General features: G+C 37.9%; 1 protein-coding gene and 1 non-coding gene across 7 annotated transcripts in view; both read right to left on the bottom strand.

The window, feature by feature from the left end:
• Positions 1-1,088: 1,088 nt before the first annotated feature.
• On the bottom strand, positions 1,089-1,194 carry LOC113607677 (U6 spliceosomal RNA). Its single transcript, XR_003428029.1, has one exon. It is a non-coding gene; the product is annotated as a U6 spliceosomal RNA (small nuclear RNA).
• Positions 1,195-9,235: 8,041 nt separating this feature from the next.
• The window catches only part of MCTP2 (multiple C2 and transmembrane domain containing 2), a 251,891-nt gene continuing 235,202 nt past the window's right edge, over positions 9,236-25,924 (bottom strand). For all 6 annotated transcript variants that reach the window (XM_027083163.1, XM_027083160.1, XM_027083164.1 and 3 more), the window contains 3 exons: positions 19,481-19,590; positions 13,596-13,693; positions 9,236-11,418 (listed from right to left, as the gene is read on the bottom strand). In XM_027083163.1, coding sequence (XP_026938964.1) covers positions 11,350-11,418; positions 13,596-13,693; positions 19,481-19,590 — 277 coding nt within the window. In that variant the 3' untranslated portion in view covers positions 9,236-11,349. The remainder of the gene's footprint in view (positions 11,419-13,595; positions 13,694-19,480; positions 19,591-25,924) is intronic.

Genomic DNA, 25,924 nt, shown 5'->3' with positions numbered 1-25,924 from the left:
TTGCCTCACCCCAACCCACCCCCCCAAAATTTGACAATATCTAGAGACACTTTTTTTTTTTTTTTTTTTTTTTTTGCGGTACGCGGGCCTCTCACTGTTGTGGCCTCTCCCGTTGCGGAGCGCAGGCTCCGGACGCGCAGGCTCAGCGGCCATGGCTCACGGGCCCAGCCGCTCCGCGGCATGTGGGATCTTCCCGAACCGGAGCACGAACCCGTGTCCCCTGCATCGGCAGGCGGACTCTCAACCACTGCGCCACCAGGGAAGCCCTAGAGACACTTTTGGTTGTCATATTTTGGCAGGATTGGGAGGTACTACAGGCATCTAATTGTCAGAAGCCAGGGATGCTGCTAAACATCACGCTGCCACGGCTCTGCATCAAAGAAGTATCCAGCTCCAAATACCAATAGTGCCAAGTTTGAGAAAACGTGCATGTACCCTTGAGGGGTAGAATGAAAAGAGGCACAGGAGAGGCTTCTGGGGCGCCGGTAATGTCAAGTTCCTTGACCTGGGTGCTGGTTTCATAATGATATTCAATTAGTAAAGATTCATCAAACTGCACACTTGATATATGCACTTTTCTGCATATATATATATATATATATATATATATACACACACATATATATATATCTTAATTTAATAAAAGCAGAGAGTGTGTGCCTGACACTGTCGAGTATTTATATTCTTTATTCAAAATCTGATAATTTGGGTGCTATTATTTCTAATCTAGAAATGAAGAAATTGGGGCTCCAGGAAGATTAGTGTGTTGCCCAGACATACAGTAAATTGCCACCATAGTACCCAATCTTGGACTTGAACCTCTCTCTTTCTAGCTCCAGGTCATTGAGGTCACCCAAACCAATAACAATCAAATGTTAATGAAAGGCAGTTGGAGGAAGGGAACTGGTTTTCATTTCGATATAGTCCAAATCTGGGCTCAACCAGCCCTCTGAGTTTTTAAATCCCCCCTTTTAAATTGCCTGTTTCAGGATGTGTAAAATGTTTGCCATCTTTGAGTTAGAGAATTGACAGCTGTAAAAGAGAGAAAGTGAGTGAAACACAGATTAAATAAGGTAACAATTGTATAATTTATCAGTTTACGCTTCACAAATTTGCATGCCATCCTTTCACAGGGGCTGTGCTAATCTCTGTATCATTCCAATTTTAGTATATCAGTCTTTTATTTTTTTAATGTTTTATTTTTTTAACATCTTTGTTGGAGTATAATTGCTTTACAATGTTGTGTTAGCTTTTGCTGTTTAACAAAGTGAATAAGCTATACGTACACATATATTCTCATATCCCCTCCCTCTTGCATCTCCCTCCCACCTTCCCTAGCCCAACCGTCCAGGTGGTCACAAAGCACTGAGCTGATCTCCGTGTGTTAGGAGGCTGCTTCCCACTAGCTATCTATTTTACATTTAGTAGTGTATATATGTCCATGCTACTCTCTCACTTCAACCCAGCTTATCTTTCCCCCTCCCCATGTCCTGAAGTCCATTCTCTACGTCTGCGTCTTTACTCCTGTATTGCCCCTTGGTTCTTCAGAACCATTTTTTTTTTTAGATTCCATATATATGTGCTAGCATACAGTATTTGTTTTTCTCTTTCTGACTTACTTCACTCTGTATGACAGACTCCAGGTCCATCCACCTCACTACAAATAACTCAATTTTGTTGCTTTTTATGGCTGAGTAATATTCCATTGTATATATGTATCACATCTTCTTTATCCATTCAACTGTCGATGGACACTTAGGTTGTTTCCATGTCCTGGCTATTGTAAATAGTGCTGCAATGAACATTGTGGTATATATCTCTTTTTGAATTATGGTTTTCTCAGGGTATATGCCCAGTAGTGCAATTGCTGGGTCATATGGTAGTTCCAGTTTTCGTTTTTAAAGAAACCTCCATACTGTTCTCCATAGTGGCTATATCAATTTACATTCCCACCAACAGGGCAAGAGGGTTCCCTTTCTCCACACCCTCTCCAGCATTTATTGTTTGTAGAATTTTTTTAATTTATTTTTTTATTTTTGGCTGTGTTGGGTCTTCCTTGCTGTGCAAGGGTTTTCTCTAGTTGCAGCGAGTGGGGGCTAATCTTCATTGCAATGAGCTGGCTTCTCATTGTGGTGGCTTATCTTGTTGTGGACCATGGGCTCTAGGCGCGCGGGCTTCAGTAGCTATGGTGCACGGGCTTAGTTGCTCCGCAGCATGTGGGATCTTCCCGGACCAGAGCTCGAACCTGTGTCCCCTGCATCGGCAGGTGGATTCCTAAACACTGCACCACCAGGGAAGTCCCTGTTTGTAGATTTTTTGATGATGGCCATTCTGACCGGTGCAAGAATATACAATGGAGAAAAGACAAGCTCTTCAATAAGTGGTGCTGGGAAAACTGGACAGCTACATGTAAAAGAATGAAATTAGAACACTCCCTAACACCATAGACAAAAATAAACTCAAAATGGATTAAAGACCTAAATGTAAGGCCAGACACTATAAAACTCTTAGAGGAAAACATAGGTGGAACACTCTATGACATAAATCACAGCAAGATCCTTTTTGACCCACCTCCTAGAGAAATGGAAATAAAAACAAAAATAAACAAATGGGATCTAATGAAACTTAAAAGCTTTTGCACAGCAAAGGAAACCATAAACAGGATGAAAAGACAACCCTCAGAACGGGAGAAAATATTTGCAAACCAAGCAACTGACAAAGGATTCATCTCCAAAACACACAAGTAGCTCATGCAGTTCAATATCAAAAAAACAAACAACCCACTCCAAAAATGGGCAGAAGACCTAAATAGACATTTCTCCAAAGAAGATATACAGATTGCCAACAAACACATGAAAGGATGTTCAACATCACTAATCATTAGAAAAATGCAAATCAAAGCCTCCCACTTCTTATACCAGATTTGCGTCCAGCAACCTCCAGTTTCTGCCTGGGTGCAGCCCAACATAGAGTCTACGTAACATACAGGTGATTCATGCCTCGACTAAATAAAACCAATCTGCAGTCTCTCTTCACTGTGCCAGGAATGTTCCACTTGTCCCTGTTAACTTTGCTTGGCTGGACCACTGCTCTGGGTTGTGCAGACCTTTTGGGGATAAAAATACCCAAACAAAAACAAACTCACAGCAAGCATTTATTGGGTAGATGCATACTGAGTCAGTTATGGCAGCTATTTATTATGCAGTTAAACAAATGATTTCATGTGTTTTCACTTTTCCAACCAGTTGTTTTGATCTGATAATGAAAATACATGGAGGGTAGAAGCTTGTATGTATTATTGTAATGAATTAAGGGAATGGAAAACCAACAGAAATTTTAGGATTTTTCAGCCTATATAGACTAGCTTAATAAAACATTTCCCAGAGAAAAGCTGGATCAGAAATAAATGAGTCGGATTCTGGCAATGAGCATGCTACTAACATTGGGCTCCTAGAAAAACACACCCTGCACCCTGATGTTTCAAATGCAGCAAGAGACAAACTTCTAATAGTTTACCTGAAAACACAGTTCTTGGGTTCTAAATTGGAGTCTTTGGATCAATTTTTGGAGATATGTGAAATTTCACAAAAACGTACGACTATACATGTGTATGTATATACATATTGAAGGAGTACAGAATATACCATTGTGACATAAAAATTATTTGGAGCTGAAGACATTTGAGAATCAACAGATGATTTCTTTTTTTTTTACGAACTCCTTTATCTGACTGAAAGCAGAGCTTCCCAAAAGAACTCAGTTGTTTTAAATCCCCTGCCAAAGAGCAAACTAGGAAGGTTGACTCTTATCACCAGGGACAATGAAAAGGCACCACACCTAGACAGACATTGCCACAAAACTATTCTATCTCCCATCCGTCTATTCTCCTAAGGGCCCATCTAATTTTCCTAAAAGTCATCTGTTTTCCCGTGTGCTATTCCTCCCTTCTCCCCTCTAACAAGTCATTTGTCTTCCCATTTTACATGCCCTTCTCCTCCTTCCCTTCACCTCTTAAGATGGTGTTTAAGTCCCAAATTCAACCGCCCTCTTTGAGTCACATTTCTTTGTGAACTCCCTTACATGGTTAAAATCTGTTCTTTCTCTTGTTTATCTGTTAGTTGTGTTTAATTTGTAGGCCTCCAACTACTGAGCCTAAGAAGGTAAAGTTTTCACTTCAGCTATATATATATATATATATATATATATGCATATATATGTATATACACACACTCTCATCTATATCATCTATATTTATATCTATCATCTATCTCTATCACCCATTTATCATCTATCTATCTATCTACCTATCTATCATCATCTATCTCTATTTCTTCCCATGGGAGAGAACACACATAGCCTTTCTCAGGAACCACAAAAATTCCATCACCTTTTTGCTCTACAAGCTTTAATATGTGAAAAGGGAAAAAAAAAATAACTCATGTGAGAGATGTTGTCCTAGGATGCCAGGCTCAATGAACCTAAGTATAAACTGTAAAAAGTTAAAATTTTCTGGAACACTTAGGATCCTGAGGTTTTATGGGTCAGTTTGCTCATGCAAAGCAACTTTTTAATGCTTCATCATGTAATCAGTTAGAAGTCATTTTTAGTACTCCTGATAATAAAGATTTTCTAAAACTGATGGTTGATTTAACATGAAATCGAATACTCAAAGGCAATAAGATTATGTAAGAACTGCCTTCTTTGGGTTTATCGTTTAAAGTGACTCCCAACTTTTACACAATTTTAAAGGTTTATTTGAAGGGGTTCTCTCTTTTCATGTTTACAATACTTAACAGTGATTGGTCTTGGTTTCTTTCATTGTAAATTAGGGATAAAATTGTCATGCTTCATCGTTTTTCTTTTCTTTTTAGGAAACATGCAGGAAATTACATTAGTCTTAAGTTCAGGGAATTTCACAAAGTGAATAAGTTCATGTAACTAGAGTCGAAACCAAAACAACTGACCATTACCATCATCCCAGGAGCCCACTCATAGATTCTTTTAGTCACTATCCCCACGGCCTCCTGACTTCTAACACCATAGACTGTATTCTCCCTGTTTTTGAACTTGACATAAATGAAATCATACATTGCATTTATCTGTGCATCTGTCTTGTTCCTTTTGCTCAACGTTATTTGTGAAATTTTTCCATGTTGTTGCATGTAACAGTTTTTCATTTCATTTCTCTATGTATTCCATTGTAGAGTCACAATTTACTGATCAACCCAGCGATTGATGGGTATCTATCTATATCTATCTATCTATCTATCTATCTATCTATCTATCTATCTATCTATCATTCTATATACTGTTTCCAGTTTGGAATTATACAAGTAGCGCTGCTACAAATATTCTCGGGCATGCCTTTTATTGACATGCACATATCTATTGGTTATAAACCTAAGAGTAGATCTGGGGGAAGGGTCATAGGGTATTCATATAGCCAGCTTTAATAGATACTGCCAACCAGTTTTCCAAAGTGGTTGTACCAATTCATGTTCCCACCCACCAGCAAGTATGAGAATTTTTTCCCCATATTCTTGAGAATGTTTAATATTGACTTTCCTACTTTAGTTATTCTGGCTTTGTGCAATTGTATCATTTTGTGATTTCAGTTTCCATTTGCCTGATGACTAATGCTGTTAAGCACCTTTTTATATATTTTCTGGCCATTTGGATAGGCTCATTTGTACAGTGCCTCTTCAAGTCTTTTGCCCATTTTTCTACTGGGTTATCGGCCTTTTCATTGTAGAAATTCTTTACGTATTCCGGATAAGAATCCTTTGTCAGTTTACATATAGAGATTGCATATCTTCTCCCACTTTGTGGCTTATTTTTACACTCAGTCATATTTTTTGAGGAAAAGATTAATTGTAATGATCAACAACTTAATAATATTTTCCCTTTATGATTAGCATCTTGTCTCCAGTTTAAGAAATCTTTTTGCTTATCACATAGATGGGAAAATATTTTCCTATGTCTTTTTCTGAAATCTTTATTTTGCCATCTACTTTTGGACCTGCGAACTCATATGGAATTGATTCTTGTAAATTATATATGGAAGAGGTCGATTCATTTTATCCACATGGATACTAAAATAACCCAGCATCATTTTCCAAAAAGGTCTTTTCCCTACGCATTGCAAATATGTTACCTTTGACATAAATTAGGTCACAGGTTACCAAATATGTGTGGGTCTGCTTCTGGTCTTTTCTACTTCTTTGATCTATTTGTCCACGCTTGTGCCAATACCACATTGTCTTAGTTACAATAGCTTTGTAATACATCTGGACATCTGCTAGTTACTACCTGTAAGATTGCTTTGACTATTCTTGAACTCTTGTATTTCCATATACATTTTAGAGTCAGCTGATTAATTTCTGCAAAAAAAAAAAAAAAAACCCTCTAATTTTTACCAGGCTTACATTCAATCTACTGACATCTTAATATATTGAACTTCTAATCCATGAACCCCATCATTTGTATATCTTCTTCCTTTCATTAATATTCTTCAGTTAGAGGCTTATATATCTTTCATAATTTTACATTTATATTCATAAGGGATTTTGGTAAGTAATTTTCCATTCTTGTATCATCTTGTTGGGTTTGGGGATGAAGATTATCCTGGCCTCATAAAATGTGTAGAAGAGTGTAATCTTTTTTGCTGTTTTCTAGGAGAGTTTGTATAAGATCGGTGTTTTTTTTTTTTTTTTTTTTTTAATAAGTATTTAGAGGGAATATCATAGTTGCTTTTCAAAAACTTATTAAATGTGTTATTACATATAAAGCACCTAGAAAGTATCTGGCATTTGATAAGTGCTATAAAATGTTAACCGTTCTGATGTGCTTGACTATCGATTTTCCTGTGTAAATTATTACATTAAAATGCCGGAACAGAATGGCAGGTTTTATACAAAGAGACCTATATAAAGAGGTAATGTGCTTTAAGCCATTCTTGAGAAGTCACCCTTCAACTTTTATTCAATTTTCAATTGACTACTCATTATATTTTCAGAGAATATTCTATTTCGATTTTTCAACCATTCTGTTGCCATAAAAGTTAGATTAAGACTACATAAATGAGAGATGGGTTTTGACAGAACATAATTTTAAATAATGAATATAGTTAACTCCATCTCATACTCATGAAGAACTTTTTGTAGCTGATGGGTATACACTGAGTTCATGACACATCTAATTTTTTCTCTTACTACAATCATCCTGTAGCCCTTCTTTCATTCCCAATCTCTGCCCTCTCTCCCCCGTCTCCCTCCAGTGGAAATTTGCAAAGTTACCTCCATTCAGTCTCCACATTCTGACATCCACTCACGTCTCAACCCCGATCTTTTCTACTCCTACCGCTCCCCTGAAATGACTCGTTGCCAAGGTCCTCCCAAACTGCCATGTCATTACGGTCATCATTCTGTCCTCAATCTATGTGATCACAGTGGCATTTAGCACTACCGACCACATCTTTCTGGAAACATGCTCTATCCTTGAATTCTATGACAGCATATGCTTACTGCTTTCCTATTTAATTCAATTCTATTTACAGTCTTAGCTGACTAATCTTTATATATATATATATATATATATATATGTGTGTGTGTGTGTGTGTGTGTGTGTGTGTGTGTTTGTGTGTGTGTGTGTGTGTGTTGAGTTCAATCTCTTAAAGCGTGTAGCTTCATTCATCTATGACTGTTGGCCCTTAAATGTATCTCTCTCAAGTACAGTGTATTTCTTTTAGCTCCATTTCAGTCACCTCATAGACATCCCCGTTTGGAGGTTTCTCAAGCATCCCAAATTCAACGCCATCTAAAATTGGGCCCCTGCAGTTCTTCCCCTGGCTGCTCTTACAATCCTCTCTCGGTAAAAGGCAAGATGATCTTTCCAGACCCAGAGACAAGAGGACTGAGTGCCATCCTTGATCTACTCTCTCCCTCACCCCATAGTCAAGCAACTGTGAAGTCCTGCTCACTTTAATCTCTTAACCATTCTCTGATTTCACTTACATGTGCTTCTTTTTCCAGTGCCCTTATTTGAAAGTCCAGGCAAACATTAACTTATCAGGAGCTCTACAACTGGCTCTTCTCTGGTCATTCGTAATTGCTTGTGTACCCACTGCAGTCAGAATGATCTCTTTAAAAGCTGAATCTGAGAATGTCATGCCATTGCTTGAAAATATCTGTTTAATGTCTGGCTCTACCAAGGGAATGTGCTCTGTTTTGTTCAAGTATATCATCAACATTCAATATATGTTTGTTCAGTGATAAATAATAAGAAAAAGAATCAAAAATTGTTTTACAACCTACAAATAAACGTTATATTTTCCTTTGACATGGAGGTAAGGACTTCTCCAAATATGACAGTTTAGTTTAAAAGTTTATAATCAACATGGCCAGAGCTTATAAGTCATATCACATAGTATGAGGTGTGCACTTCATGCAAGAAATTACTTCCTGGGATTGAGCACACTAATTTATCCAGCTCAGGCCTCTGTTCTGAGAATCACGCATGAAAGGGCAGAGAAAGAAATGTTTTCTATGACCTGGTCAGTTAATCATATATTTTCTGAGTGACTATTAGATGCCAGATAGGATGGGCTATCCAGTGGAGGGAAGTGGGAGTCAAGGCCTCTGGTAATTATGAGCGATGGCAGAATAAGGCAGATGCCAGAAAGATATCTAAGATGTCGGGGTGCAAAAGAGAAAGGTGGACCCTAATCCAGCCAAGGAACTAAGAAAACCAGTGTGGGTAGGAGACTTCTGAAAGCTCTGAAGGAGGTTAGGATTAATTTGGATAGAAACTGGGGAGAAAGTATTTACAGGGAAAAGAATAATCCGAATGAATATTGACCTGGCATAATGTAACTGGCACCATTACCTTGCCTTGTGAGAGGTTACAGAGGCCTCAGCTTGGGCGGTGGCTTGGGTGGTCGCGAATGGAAATGTACAAAACATAAACGGACAAGATAATGTGTCAACACTGATCTACCAGATTTTATGGGTTGGGAGATGGTGATAAAAGCACGAGGAATGAAAAAAGGGATGCCAAGGGCCTCCCAGCACATCAGATGCCTGTGCCAATAAGGAATAACAAAGCTAGAAGGAGACTGTGGGGTTAGGGGTCCTGCACACATGGAGGGAAAGATAATGCTGAATTTCCGAACTGCTGAGGAAGAGATGCCTGTAAGACACCAAGCAGGACTGGAAGAACCAGGAGAGCTTGGCCAGACTTCAACATTCCTACTAAATTATCTTTAATCCTCACACTGTGAAACCATAATCCATAAATTTTATCTAAAGCATCCCCAAATCTTTCATACGGGTTTGACTACTTGTATGAATCTTAACATTTCACTTGCAGATAGCATTCATTTTTAACATCCCATGCCTACTTAATTAACAACTGCTTTCCATACAGTTTGTTAAAGGTTCATTCTGTCCTTGCTCTTGCATCCCAGCTACTGTTTGTGTCCTAAACTTAATGCTGAAAATTCCAGTCGGACTACAGAAGAGATAAGTCTAACTAATGATGCCTTCTTTTCAGGCGAATTATTTCATTTTGAAATTCTATTGCAAGAGAATAACAATAAAGTATTGGTTCCACTTTTAAATAAATAAGGGGTTATTTTGCTGCTGAAAGTTTTCATTCAAATGACTGATCAGATCTCACGTGTCTGTTTAAAAATGTCTGACTTAGGTCCTTACAAAATGACAGACTATGATAAACTAGATGGTAGTTGGGAGTGAGACAATGAGGCATTGTTTACACAGAAGATTAACTGGTTTAACAAAAGAGGTTCTTGGGTATCTATTGTATGTACAACTCAGAGATTTACTGGAGCTTTTATAATTTCTGCAAGGTTCTTTTTCAGCCAGCTTCATTAACTTGAAGTAAATCAAATCATGCAGAAATCTGGCTCAGCCAGAAAGCAACCCAGGAAGATAGAATATGAAGAAAAACAGACACAGGATGATAAGGTTTAGAATCTTTGGCATTTTTCATAAACATTTTGTTTGAAGATTATTAAATTACAACCCAGAGAGAGAGAGAGGAAAAAAAAAAAAAAAACAGTAAAACTCACTATTAGATCTTTTTACCTCAACTTTTCTTTACAATACATATATATATATTATATATATATAAATCTGCACATACAAAGTACGTGTCAACAAAATACAGTCTTTACAACTTAAACATTATTTGAACAGAAAGGTATTTGTATACATTTTATATATGCATAAAAATTGGGATTTTTACTTGGAGGGGGTTACAGTGAAACGACGAAGGCTGATATACTCAAAAAAGACTTTGGGGTGGGACTTTTCTGGGAATGGGGTTCTGAGATATATTTTTATTATGTGTAGCCTATTTTGCTCAGCAACAAAAGATCCATTTGGGTTGCTACAGCATTTTCACTTTCTTAAAAACGCAGGCAAATGAAGGGAGTATGACAATCAGATAAGCAGCCCGTACATTGGTCCCTTGCTGCTCAGCCTTTATCTTTCAAAACACTTCTCAGAATTCATTCGTTCATTCCCCTCCCCCTCTTTCTCAAGCTATAATATTGAGATTTTACTTGGGAGATAAGCAAAAAGTCAAGTCAGACGAAATGGCTATTTGAGGCAACCACATACTTTCAGGAAACCTTCAGGTTTGGGGTGAATGATCCCTTGGGGCCTTCCTGGGACATCCATTGCCAGCAACGGACCATGATGCAGGCTGGCATCCAGCACCAAGCAGCTTACTGAAATTTTACATATAGGTCTTTGGTAATTAAAGCTGAAAGATCCCTAAAGAATTGGGCTAATCCTGGTAATTATTTTAAAAAATCTATTTATAATATATATTATTTGGGTGGACGGTGACTATCTATCAAGGACTTGTTAACTCAGAGAAGAAAACGGACTCATGAACAATCATCTGAAAGGAGTGTAGGGGTGGGGAGTGAAAATAACTGAATCTTAATGAGAATCTGTCGGATGTGTGAAAACGAGTTCAAAGTCATGCTCGAATCCAAGTGGCCTCCTGGCTGTTCTCAAGGAGGGTGCTCAGACCCATGGAAGCCTTGCTTTATCTCCTACTTGAGAAGGGATGTTAGTCTTTTACCATCTCTGGGTTGTTCCCTTTTGCTGGGCTGACTCAAGATGCAACCAGGACACCCCTGCACACGGATGCACACACATGTGCGTGCATCTGTGCCACGAAGAAGGGGGAGGATACAGACAGGGCTCCACACAGCACGCATTTCAGACTGACACCACGGATACCACTGAACGAGAGAGGATATTGGTCTGATCAGCCCAACACGGAATCGGGTGCTGGCGTCCAAGGTCGGTGTGTGTCCTAGAGTGCGCTGCGCTTCTTCCGAAGGGGGCTCTGGCTGCTGCCGGGCTTCAACTCTGCATACTGCACCTGTGAAAACAGACAGACGTGACACTGGCAGTTAGGTAACCCTAGCTCACCACAGTGTGCTAATGGCTCCCCGAGGACACACCAAGGCAAAGGAAGGAAGGTTCAAAGGTAATGAATCATTTTCTCAACACAGGAACATGGAGGGATTAATTGCAGGAAGGATTTGAAGAGTCATGCATCATTTCTTGAAACCAAAATATTAAAAGCAGATTTTTCTAATGAGATGCATGGGTTTCTGGGTTTCTACCTGCTCTCGGCACTGCTAGATGGTTTTAGTTCTGTGTATGCCCGTGTTCAACCAGAAAAGAGCTTAATAACAGCCTCTTGGGAATGTTTATCTTAGTATATGATACAGCAACTTACTAAGAATTATTCATTTAGAAATATCTAAAATCTTGGGGAAAAAAATCTCTGCCAATTACGTACATTTCTTTTGCCAGAGGGGGGAGAGATGTTGAAATTAACGCTGGCCCCAGACTAATAAAGATTTCTCTTATAAATGAATTTCATTTACAGTGTAATGGCTAAAACATCTGTGACAAATATAAGCACGTGGGGAGTCCCCAGTGGCAAACTGTCTACTGTGTTATTAGCAAGTGCTCTTGGAGATACACGGAGATCTTGCTAGCTTACTGTACATCTTCCTCAAATGCTGTTTTGTTGTATCCCTCTGTATTCACGCCAACTCCAACTGGATGACCTCGCTCAGGGCTGGTGCCCAAACTGTGCACAGATAATCCTTAGCAGGGGCTTGATGGGAATTTCCATTCTTCAAGGATTGAAGGCACAAACTCACATTGTGACTCAAGTGATGGTATGTTGCAGTCGTATTGCTTTGGTGTGTGGGCTTTGATAGGCTGATGGTGGAATGGCTTTATTTAAAGTATTGTATTACAGACCACATGTGCTCACTATTTTGAGTATTTGTGCCAAACTCCCCAAGGACATCCTACCCCATCACATAAACTGAGCTACGCTTGGTGGAAAGCAGATATGTGAAAAAAGCATGCTTTCGTTAGAGTGTCTTGTGAAGGTCCCCTAGGGGATGACACGCCTGCCAATCTTCAAGGCCAAACAAACAGGGGCCAAGTTACTATTTTACAATCATGCAATGCAATGTTAACAAGGAAATTCATATTTATAGAATGCATTTTAATAGATAATTATATCATTAAATGAAGGTTAAAAGATAAAGCATCACAAGGTCTATTTTAATCTCTAGAAGTTGGAATGAAGAGGAAAGAAACTCTCCGGGGCCTTTCAGCCTTACGTCTCTGCAATCCACCCGGAGCTGCTGGGAAATGAATTATGGTACAGTGGCCCAGAAATTGATACTTGATTTGGGATTCTCTCAGACAATAAAAGATTGTGTCTTTGATCGTCATGATGGCATTTCATGCCACGGTCTCCCCATCTACCTATTCTATGATTTCTCTTCTCCATTAGAGAGGTCTTTGCCTGCCCTCCCGCCTCTGGATTTATAGCAGCCTGATCTGCAGGGGCCTGAATTAGGCTGCTCTATGGACTTTCCGGTATTGTTGCCTTGGTTAACCTCTGTGTATACAAAGAAAAGGGACACTGCTGGACTAAGTGACCATTACCTGTGAATAATACTTCTGACTGATCTCAAATTATTGCATGCTGTCTCTGCCTCTATGTGTATTAGAGTAAGAGGGGGCTTTGCCCTCAGCATCTTTAAGTCTTCAAAGGGAAAGGGATAGGAGGGTGGCCTAGGAGATAATCGGGGCAAAGAAGAATCAAAAGAGTAATCCTCTTGCCCCCTACTTCCCGTAGAATGCCTGCCATCCGGAAGAGGAGGAAAATAAGCAGGCCTCCCCCAGCTCTGGATCTCACGCTCTCCTACTCGCTGAGCCCATCTTATCCTCTCTGGGAAGGCAAACGATCAGAAAAGGGACAAACCTCACTGCACTACAGCCTCACAGTGTGAGTTCCAGATCATTCTTAAGTAGCTCTTTTTCAGGATAATTTTCCCCAATCATCTCATGCTTCTGGACAAAGGTTTTCTTGCCACCTCTTTGCAAGGCTGGCCTCTTTAAGGATTTTCTGATTCGTTATCTCAATGACTCACACAAGCACAGCCCTGTGCTCCTCTGGCTCTGAGGCAGGCCAGACTTCGGGGTCGGGGCCCCTGTTGGGGGTGAGCGTTCATTACATACCTTTTGAACATCAGACGGTACTCTGGAGAGGAAGTCTAGTAGCTCATTATTGTCGATGGCGTAGGGATTTCGAAACTTCTTAGTAAATTTATTTATGCCTGAAATACAGAAATAACGGGAGATCTCTGTCTGCTGATGTCTCTCTATCCATCTATCTATCTTTAAAAACTCACCTGACTGGGAGAGGGGAAGCAATCACAAGTAAAAATTAGTGTGAAAACAATTACTGGACCTCAAGTCATGCACACGTTGCTGTCATGTGGAATCATTCACAAATGTCTTTTCTTGGAGGAAGGAAAGGGGGATCATTGGAGAGGGGCTTTGCCTTCTTCAGCTGTGAAAATCCCATTACAATTCCATCAGCAGGGCGGCAGAAACACACACTAAAACTGTGGAGCTCACTGGTTTTTTGGACGACACTGATTAACAGCCTCCTCTGCTAGGAAAATGAATGTCCCAGATGGGAAAAGGCCTTCACTAGCCCAAACAAGTCTCTGCTTGGGAGCTCTGGGCCAAACCTAGCAGCGGGAGGTGGAGGGTGGGAGTTGTTTTTCTGTTGTTAAAAAGAACCCACAAGAAATCTATCTCCCGCCCCCCGTCCAACTCATTTTCACAGGTTTCTCTTCTCTCACTGCAGAACAGAACTTGACATGTTGATTTTACTTTGATGCTGCAGGAAACTGTGAAAAGTTATTATTGGAAAATTATCTTACTGTGGTTGCTAGCTTAATTTATGGACCGTGGCACTGGTGCGAGGGTTTGGCTAGGCCATGAAGTCGGTGCTGATTTAGGACAACGGTAATTAGAAGGGGGTGTGACGTTTAACTTGTCCTTGGTGGCGGTACCTTGGGCACGTGGGCACGTCCAGGACAAGCTCTGCCCACGGTTCCCTCTTCAGAGGGAGGCGCCCCTCCACCAGCTTTTGTCTCCTACTTTGCTCCTAGGAGCTTTCTGGAGGTGTGTGTGCCTGTAGCCAGAGTTTATAAACGTGGTCTTTTCACTAAATGTCAACCCTTTGTGCCGAGTCTTAGAAGCAGAAGGTGGCCTTCTGAAGTTTGCCCACAGAGTGCTTGTTTACTAAGGACCATATCTGAAGTCCTTGTCAATCTCCGTGATGCTGAATGTTCACCTTGGTGGTACCCTGACTGGCTCTTACTCTGAAGGCAAGGTAACATTTACCTGTTCAATAGTCTACAACACAGTAGAGGTTTGATGTTTTTCTTCTCTCATTAAATATTATCTTGCCTTCATCTAAGAACTGGACTTTCGGCATGCCATTACACCTGACACAATGCCAAACTCCTGGTAGTTTCTTTAGAGAGGGTCGGGTTCACATCTGCTTGGCAAATGGGACCTGGCCATGTTCATAAGTCAAGGGTGCTTGTTGACTGGGCTGGGCAAGACTTCCTGCAAATAGCCCACTTTTTCTCAAGTCAAAGCCACTCTATGCCTTTCTTCCCTCTACCTCCACAGGCAGCTTCATGTTTCTAGCTAAAATTTCCCCCAGTGTTCCTTTAAAATACTCTCCACTGTGTTATTCTAAAGACATTTAATTGTAGCATGGGCTTTCTGGCAAAAGAAAACAGACAAGGCAAAATGATGAAGGGAGACAAAGACGTATTGAGGAAAGATATATCTTCTATTGTTAATTATATATAGTGTGCGCATCTGGAGTCTTTACAATGAACAGCCAGGCAGGGATAATATCACAGCCGATCAAAACACTGCATTCTTAGTCACTGAGTAGATTATAAACCTGCCCAGTAGCTCAAATGCACCAATAAGGGCAGAAGAAGTCCACAAAGCACTCCGACAGTCTATGTTTGAAAACCTTTGTTAGAATAAAAATTATAAGGAACTCAGATTGTGTGCTTCAAAAGCACATCTTGTTTTTTCTAAGATGTCACAGGCTCAAATGTCAGTAATTCCACCATATTATCTACGGTGTAAAATCAAGTGTCAAGAGGGGATCATAGAGCCTGTGGTCATCTTTAAAGGGCAACTGGGCAAGGAACAAGGGTTTCGGAACAAGAATAGCTGGGTTCCAGTTCTGGCCTCACCATGTGCTATTAGCTGTAGTTTCAGACAAATTACTTAACCTCCCTGAACCTTATATTTCTTATATTAAAATTTGAATAATAAAGACCTATATTATATAGTTCCTTGGGTTGAAGGGAGAATCACATTGGACAACAAAGGCAAGAGGATTCTACAATCTGAAATTCCACCACAATGAAGGGGGCTACCATCATTACTGTAGATGTCAATAAGCCAAGAAAACAAAGCAGGCGGTGATGGAAGAGTCTTTATACTGGCAGGTATGTGACTACATACCAAATTTGGAAGTTGTGGGTTTCTCCAGTAGCATGCTAGACGTACCTTTAGATTTTTTCACCTAAACGATACAGATAGAGCATATCTGCCGTAAATTTTTATGGTTTTTTTTTTAGCCAAAGAAAGAAAGTGGGATTTCAATACCAAGGGATTAACATTTGGGAAAGACACTATAATTTAATGATGATAGATTGAATAGATCAGTGGATTGGAATGAGCCCTCTGGTTAAAAAAATAAATCACTCGGAGAAAGAGAGGGGAAAAATCGCATGGCTGCTTTGCACATATGGTCACTAGGGAATAGACACTTGAAACTGAATTAGAACACTTTATGAGTGACTGGCATGTAGCCCTAACTGCAAAATACTGGTGGGGATGGGCGAGATGGGGCAGAGGGTCCCTGCTTGCTCCTGTATCAAACACTAAGTGTCTTCCATGTGATATATATTGCACTATCAAATGGAGGTACCAAGTAAAATAGTCACAGTTTCTTTCAAGCAGCCCAAAATCTGGCTTGGAGAGTTTGTAATCTACCTGGGAAATCAGAAGTGGCTAAGATCAGAACTGAAAAAGTATAATTAGAGCATCTATGATGAAGAACAGAATGGAAGGAATATGGAAACCTCTCAAAAGGTACAGAAAACCTCCATGGGATCTAATCCTCAAAGGTGCCTTGCCTTCTAGAAACACATACAACAAACAAATGACCAAAATTCAGTAGATACAGTTTTCTAGAGAAAATTCCAGACATCCCTCCTAAACCACTTCTAACTTAATTTTCATAATTACACTCCCAAATAAGAGAGGTGGTGAGCTCAAAAAAATGCCATCTATGTAGATCACAGGTACTAAACTTGCAGACTCATCCACTCATAAAATATTTGCCAAGTACCCACTAAAGATCTATTACCTATATGTAGCTGCACTAGGAATTATACGGTTAAAGAGGAAAGAAAGTATCTCACCATTTAAAACCTTACAATAAAGTTGGTGAGTCAAGGAATATTCCCCACAGCCATCATGAAATTAGGCTGCTTTCATAGACTTATGTTAAATAATTATGCTACTTAATAAATACTTATACAAAAATGTTATTTGGATGTAAAGAATAGGGAAATACAGAACACAGAGTTAAAAAATTTTGCTCCAAAAGGTTAAAAAACATCACACACAAAAATTTAAGGATCTTATCCACCACTTCAGGACTCAATGAAAATGAGTAACTTAGGATAAGAAATAGTCTTTTGATGCTTAATATGGTTAAAAGGAAAATTAGAAATTTAAGACCTATAAAGTTGTCTTCTTCTACATGATAAATTCTCTGCCAAGAATACGATCATGTAAGAGATGTGCAAAGGAAAGTCCTGGATCTGTGCTAGCTAATAACTAACTTGTCTTGGAAAAGAATAAATCCTAACAGAATGGCAGAATATATTCCATGATGGTACGGCAGGTTTTACATGATGAGAAGAGGCAACAGATCATGTGATAAGTCAAGGCTTATCTATGGTAAGCTCATCAATAAACTATAAACCTCTGTCTAAAACTAAAGAATGAGACACAGAACATAAAGATCAAAGGGTTATTTTCATCCAGGAGAGCATCTTAAACTCCATGCTATTTCATAATTTCATCCATAAGTTGAACAATAAATAGAACAATGTCTCATTAAGTAGATGCAAAAAGTTGGTGTTGAAAAGCTGTCAAGAACTTGGAGGATAAGATGAGAAGTCAAAGGGATGTGGGGTAAATTGAAAGATGGATTGGAATCCCAATACTGACAATCTAAGGAAGAAACACAGTATAGTCTTCTTTCTGGAGGGAGAGATGCAGAAAAGCAAGTCAAGTATATACCAGAAGGATGAAGAAATCATGTGCAACAGTGTTTAACAAGCTGACCGTCAACTCACACCAACTTTTTAAAAAGAGCAAAACACTGGCCAAATGCTTATAATTCTGGATCAAGTTCTTGTTAGGGTCCGACAACAGTTTTAAGATCTGTGTTTTAAATGTGATCAGCAAATGGATTGAGAAACTAACACTTAACGAAAAACAAGAAAGAATGAGATGATTCCATCTATACAGATAACATTCAGTATATGAGTATTCAGGGAAATGCTTTAATAAAATATGTATTCCTTCTTAATCAATGGGCCCCTGAAAAGCTCCATGCTCTCCTTCCTAAAGGTCAAATATGGGCCAATGTGCTGAAACTGAAAAACACAACAGAAAAACAAACAAAAACTAAGCATGGATATGAGACGACTTTCTCCAAGAGTAAGAGTCATGAAGTATTCAAATGGACCCCTGAAGAGGGAGTTAGAATATCTTTTCCTTTTCTAGGGCTTGTCACAAAGGAGACAGACTTTATGTAATAGGATTTTCACCTCCTGGATAAAATACAGAATGGATTATGAATGGACTATGCTCTCTCAAAATCATTCTATTTCTGAAATGTTATGAGTTATTCCATTTTTCCCATGACTTTTCCCATTTCTGAATGTCTAGGTTTGGCCTTTCTCATCAGCAGGATTCTGCCTGGGTTCTCTTTGGAAATGGTCTACATTTAATGGTTTTAGAAATATTATAGCTCCCCCTCACCCCGGCATTTGCAGGCTTTCAGCTTTTGCTTACAGATGAATGCATCTCAACACAGTCACCTACATTTGGAACTTCTCTGAACCTCTCTTAACATCTGAAGATCCCTAGAAGTAACTATGGTTAAGAACTGAGCAGTGGTCACAGGAGCTGAGCAATGGAAAACGAGAACTGATAGATTCTTCCAGAAAAGTGTTGATTGCTTCTCCAATTAACTAACTGCAATGCACTCTCCTTATATCAACCCAACGCCCACCCAGCAACAGACACAAATATTCACAAAGTTGCTTGTAATTCTTCCAATTGCTAGCTTGAGTAGGAAATCAAGTCCTGAAATTTATTTCCAGTTTGCTGTTTTTGTTTCTACTTTTTTTAAAAGCAGCTAAACTTTATATAGGCTCACCATTTCCCCTGGTAAATAATAGCTTTTTCTTTCCTTTCAGGCACTGGTTAGGTAGTCACTGAGGGTCCCTCCCTTTCACCTCACTGCTTCTGGATTTAAGTATTGGGTTAGGTTATTTTTTTTCCTTCCAGGGGAGATAAAGTGTCAGGAGCAGGCTAGCAGTGGCTGGATCTACTTTTATATAATATAAAGGGCAAGATGCAGGTGTTTGCTCACTCTGAATAACAGTGTTTCCTGAAAGTTACTGGGCCACAGCAGTATATTATTCAAGAGTATTTATGACTCTGAAAGCCCAAAGGGAAATAGCATGCACAATCACATTTTTATTTGATTGCAATTATGCAAGAGGTCTATAAATATCTATGCTAATCGTTCATGTAACTGGCCTTTTCAGGGAGGTCCTGGAAGTTTTTGTTCCCCCAATACTTTTCTTAATCTCATGTTTAATTGCCAACAAGAGCACATTTAAAGTTTATAGCCACACTTTAAAAATGAGTTATTGGTTCTTACCTGGAATTGATTGCTAGCAAAAGGACCGTGCCAAACTTACCCCAGATTAAAATGATGTACCGCAGTGGAATGAAATACAAAGTGATGGTGGCGACTGCCAGTATCAAACAGGCCAGGAAGGAAAGGAATGGGACCGTCCAGTTAAACGTGCTGTAGACAAACCACATACATGTCATTTTCTCTGATGCTCAAGAACAGCTGTAGATTCATTTTGCCATGTTTACTTCTTAGTTTATACACATGAGAAAGGTCTATTGGAAAGGTTTCTTCTCAAAACTTGGAGATAAAAGTCTGCCAAACTGATTGGGCAGTAGAAAAACATTCTTGAGGAGAAAGTCACAAGACCAACTGCCATTCGGCTTGTCAGAATCTTGGTGACTTTGCCTTCCTGGAACCGACAGTACTGAAGAGACTTTGGCTCTCCAAAGTGATTAAACACTGCAATACTGTTATGTGGCTCTGTGCATGCAGAGCTTCAAAACGAAAGGTGAGTTAGGTCACTTCAAAGTCAATATTTCTCTCTCAATTAACACACGGTTGCCAGTAAATATTGAGAAAAGGGAGGATATTAGTACAGTGCTTTTGCATTTTTCTAATAACTTATATTTAGAATTTCCAGACTCACTGACTCCAGAAGGTTCATAATGCCCTGAAATGGGCTGGGGAGCATCTGGCTATAAACCATTACACCACCAACCCATAGACAATGTAGGGAATGTTGCCATACATTATTTTCACAAGGCCCTTGGCTCCTTTTGTTCTATCTATTGCCTGCTTTGACTTGAGATCTAGAATATGGGATGTAGAACTGAATGTACTATGGAAATCCTTGCACAATCCTAGAAAGTGATCATTAAATCCAGTGCCCTGATGAGAGCTCATGAGTGTCTGGGGCATTTCTTCTTCTGGGCCTTCATCTTTACTGAGATGAAAGATTTATTTCTGTTGTCTGTTTTTTTGGTGGGGTGGGTGTTAGGGGATTTGGGAAGAGCAACTTATAATAGTTATTGGGCATTTAATATGTGCCACTGTCCTAAGATTTTTTTTATATATTTAGATTGTAATGCTCACAAGTAAGGATTATCCCCCTTTTACAGATGAGCAAATCAAGCCTGAAATTAGGAGTTTGGTGTTAACATATACACACTACTATATATAAAATAGTTCAACAACAAGGACCTACTCTATAACACAGGGAACTACACTCAGTATCTTATAATAACCTATAATGGAAAAGAATCTGAAAAAGAATATATATATATATATATATATGTATATATATACACACACATATACATACACAACACTGTAAATTAACTATACTTCAATAACAAATTTAAAAATATAAGAGCAATCCAGTTATACCTCACTCTCTTGTTAAAAATTGTTATTAATATTTTAAATCTTTGCCTATGGAGAGATACAATATTATGTACACGTGTGTGTATTTAACGTCTCACTTCTTTAAATTATAAGCAAAGATGAATGCATTTTAATATGACTGTTGGTCATTTTAATGTGTTACTTAGTGATATCCAGCTTATTTCCTTGCCAGAGGCAACTATTTAGGGAAGTGCTTAAGAAAATTGATTTTATAAGCAAACTGACATGGGTTTGAGTTCAAGCTCTACCTCTAAAAGTTGAGTGACTAGAGGAAAGTGTTTCAATCAGTCTGAACAATAATTTATTCTCTAAAGAATGGGAATAATAATAATACCTATAGCATAGAGTTTTGCTAGAATTTAACAGGTACTTGCATTTACAATAGCTCTGGTAACACGTGAAAGATGGTTAGCTTAGTTTTCATATTAAATTTTTATCTTAAGTTTTGTTTCCAAAAAAAAAAAAAGTTAGCTCTGCTTCTAGCACACTTGTAAAAACCCAAAAAAAAAAAAAAAAAGGAAAGAAGTTACTATTTGCCTATCCCCACCCCCCTTGATGTTTTCTTCAAATAAAATCTCTTTGGATACTAAAGAAATCAGTCCTTTGTCATATTTGTTGCAAACATTTTCCCAGTTTGTTGTTTTCTTGTCTTTTTAAAAAATCTTGTTTATAATTTTTTAAAGATAAAAATTATGTATTTTACATGACTAAGTTCATCAATTTTTTTCCCTGTTGATTTTTAGATTTGGTATTTCTTGTAAAAGACTTCCCCTAGTCAAGTGACTTGACATCAAGAATTGGAATAATCAATATTTCCCCCACTCCTTTATCATATTGCTTTCTATGTTATTTTAAATGTCTACATATTTGTAGGTCCATTCCTGACTATTCTCTTCCATAGAAGAATTTGTAGTAGAACTTTTTAGTAGGCAACCTCACAATATTTGAGAAAATGTTATGGATGACACAATTGCTCCTGTTATGCCAGGGCAAGAAATTTAACCTGCAAATATCTTTGCACAAGGACACAGGGATAGTACATGAATGTGTGATGCAGTATGGTTTGCAGTAGTTAAAAAAGAAAATAGCTTCAGTATCATCAATAAGATAATATCTAAATAAAATAAATATCTAAACTTATCTAAATAAAGAGGAAAAACTAAATAGATTTACACTCTGCAATACAATACAGCTTTAAAAAACAATGAGAATATGAAAAGAACACCCACACAAACACCTTTGCCCTCAACACAGAGGCTCAAAGCTACATACAGTGAAAAACTAAGTTTCAGAAATATGTAAGTATGTATATATATACACACACACACACATACTGAGAAAACCTCTGGAGGATATACTCCAAACTGTGAATGATAGCTCAATATGATGGGGGGAGAGGGAAAGAAAGAGGGAAGATGGAGCTACAGAGAATAATGGGAAGCTTTCTGTTTGATTACTTTTATAATGGATGTATATCACTTAATCAAAATAAATAAAAATATAAAATCAATAAATTAAAACTGAAATAAATAAGTAAAAACAAATACCAATCTGTGTGCCCTATTTCTGTTTTCGTTGTTGTTGTTGTTGCTTTTTAAAGCAGCGACATAGTAAGTGTCAGATCCTGGATGCCAATCCACAGGTAGGTAGCAATGAACCCATCTCTTTTCCATTAGGTGAGCCTAAGCAATGTACTCTACTTCTCTGTGCTTTAATTTTCCCATCTGTAAAGTGGGAATAATGACTTTCTACTTTATAGAGATGCTGAGGGGATTCAATGAATTAATAAATGTAAACCCCTTAAAAACAATATCTGGCACATAGTAATTATTCAGTAAGTGTTACTTAGCCTCATTTTTCTTGTTGTTATTGCACAAAAGTGACATAAATATGAAAAAAGCTAATTATATCAGGTAGCATTTTGAAGATAATAAAAACTATGGAAAATGCATGGAACTACTTTTTATAAAGAAATATACATTATGGCTCCTTTTCTAAAAATAGCAAACCTGCCTTTAAAAAAAGTTAAATAATAGCTAAATAATTTTTAATACCTTGAAAAAAAGAGAAGGCCACCATTAGGTTGACATAAAAATAAGAAAACATCAGAGTATAAAATATATTGCAAGAATTCTGTAGATTACCAACCTCCAAAATCAATTTCACTCTAATAATTTCTGCCAAACATTGAAATTTTGAACACCTGCATCTGTTACCTGCATGGGGGGCAGAAGATAAAGCCTAGGGCCTCCACAAAGGAAGATTCAAGTAGAAGAACACTGCATAAAATTTAATTTTCAGGGTAAGGATGAATTGAGAGAGACAGACAGAAAGACAGAGACAAAAAAGGAAGAAAGGAAGGGAGGGACAAATCCACCATATATAAGTGGACGCAAAGAACTCTCTTGTGTGTCACGATGCTAGTGCCAGGATTTATCATCTGAGTTTATGCTACCAGTATACTCTGAAAAGCCTCAGCAAAAAATTTAATTAAAAAAAGAGATCCCAGGTTGAGTCACCCCAAAGTGACTCGAGCAATAATCCTCTCTAAGGAAATGCACTATCAACTCAGATATCTGAGTATGCCTCACACACACACAAATCCAAGGAATATGAGTTCATAATTAAAACTGCAAAATATAAAAGGACACACAGCATCATAAGTAAGAGCCAGCAGAAGTAACAGCAAAATCCCAAACAAAAGTCTTCAAATACGGAAAGCAAACACAGTGTGTTAAATAATAATGTTTAATAATTTAAAAGTCAAAAAATAGAGGCTTAAAAATATAGTCAAGGAAGAGATGATGAAAATGACCAAGAAGATTTGAAAGCAAAGCAAGGAGAACTTTAAAAAGATACGCAGTGATTAAAGTTAAGACCCCCAGGGCTTCCCTGGTGGCACAGTGGTTGAGAGTCCGCCTGCCAATGCAGGAGACACCGGTTCGTGCCCTGGTCCGGGAAGATCCCACATGCCATGGAGCGGCTGGGCCCGTGAGCCACGGCCGCTGAGCCTGCGCGTCCGGAGCCTGTGCTCCGCAACGGGAGAGGCCACAGCAGTGAGAGGCCCGCGAACCGCAAACAAACAAACAAACAAATAAACAAAAAGTTAAGACCCCCATGCATGGATTAAACTGGATTTTAAATATCAGAGGAAATAAGGTTGTGCAAGATAGTCCAAAGAAAGTACTTAGAAGGCATCACAAAGAGCAAAAAGATAAAAGATGTCAAAGAGAAGAGACATGGAACATAGATTAATTGACTGAATTGACTGGGAAGATGATAATAGTAACAATTAATATTAGACTCTGGTAATAAGCCATGCTGTAAACTCTAGGGTAACAACAACAACAGCAACAAAATGGCAAAAGGGTGCTTATATATAGAGGAAAATAGAAGAAAATTACAGAAAATAATGAAAAAAACCCAAATAACAGAGCAAGGGTAAAAAAGACACAATAAAAACCACAGATTTAAATCTAAGTATATCAGTAACCACATTAAATTTGCATGCACTACATGCTGCAAGTAAAAAACAGTGACTCTCAGAAACAAGAGAGATATCTAAAACATAAACAGGTTGAAAGAAAGTGATATAAAACTTGTATTATAAAGAAAGCACCAAAAGGAAGACGGTATAGCCACATCATTAGTTAAACAAGACATTAAGGCCAATTTTTAAAATGGGTCACTTTCTATTGATTAATGATCCAGTTAAACAGGAAAATACAACAATTTTAACATGTACAAACCAAATAACATAACTTCAGAATATAGAAAGCAAAACCTGATCAAACTACAAAGAGTAGACAAATCCATGACCCCAATGGAAGGTTTTAACACACATCTTTAATTAATACAAGAAGAACCAAAAATAAAGACCAGTATGAGTATAAAAGATTTGAACACCATCAACAAATTAATCAATAAATGTATATAAAATAATACACTCAATAACCTTCTTTTCAAAAATTTATAAAAGTTGGCCATTTGTTAGAAATTAAGCAATATACTTCTTGGCAAGGAAGAAATAAAAATAGAAATTAGAAAAAAGTTTTTACTAAATGTGAATTGATAATGAGTATCAGTGCCTAAATGTTTGGCATGGAGTTAAGCATTTAGGAAACTGTAGCGCTTTAAATGCTTACGTTAGGAAAACAGAAAGATTGAAAATAGATGATCTAGTTATTCATCTTAAAGAGTTAAAATAAGAATAATAAATTAATCTGAAAGAAAGTAGAAGGAAAAAAGTAATAAAAATAAAAGTAGTAATTAATGGAAAAGAAAACAGGCAACAGGGAAGATTAACAAAGGCAAATGATGGTTCTTGCTAAAGACTAACGATTGATAAGTGACTGTCAAGAAGAAAGAAGGGAAAACACAATTTTGAGCATAAAAAAGTGAACAATGCTACAGATTCTACTGTCATCAAAGATAGTAAGAGGATTTTATAAACAACTTCATGTCAAAAAGTAGAAAATTTAAATGAAATGGAAAAACTCTTAGAAAATGACAACTTACAGAAACAGATATGAGAAGAAATAGAATAGCTGAACAGATCTCTAGATATACTACAGAAACTGAATATTTAATTAAAATCTTCCCTGAAAGAAAACTCCAGGCCCAGATACTTCACTAGAAAATTATATAAAATCTTAAAGGAAGTAATTACAACAGGCTTACACAGACTCTTCCAGATAATGGTAAAGAGTGAACACTGCCCACCTATTGTATGAGTCTAGAATAACCTTCACACCATAAAGAATTTTCAAGAACAGAAAACTATATATCAAATCTCACTGATGGTCACAGCTGCAAAAATCCTAGGCAAAAAAATTGTAAATAAAATCCCAGCATATAGAAAGAGATTGGATAGCATGATGAAGCTGAGTTTATTCCAGAAATGTAAGATTGGTTTAATATTTGAAAATCAATCATAATAATATGCCACATTAACAAAAATAGGAGAAAACAAAAACAACCATAAGGCTATCTCAATGAATGCAGAAAAATGTTTGACAAAACTCAACCTACATTCACGATAAAAACTCTCAGCAAACTAGGAATAAAAGGGAAATTCCTTAAGCTAATAAAGCACCTTTAC

Source organism: Aethalodelphis obliquidens, unplaced genomic scaffold (genome assembly GCF_003676395.1).
Source record: "Aethalodelphis obliquidens isolate GAN/ISIS:26980383/991018 unplaced genomic scaffold, ASM367639v1 scaffold49, whole genome shotgun sequence".
In the NCBI taxonomy this organism is placed as follows: Eukaryota; Metazoa; Chordata; class Mammalia; order Artiodactyla; family Delphinidae; genus Aethalodelphis; species Aethalodelphis obliquidens.
This window is presented reverse-complemented; position numbering and strand designations above follow the sequence as displayed.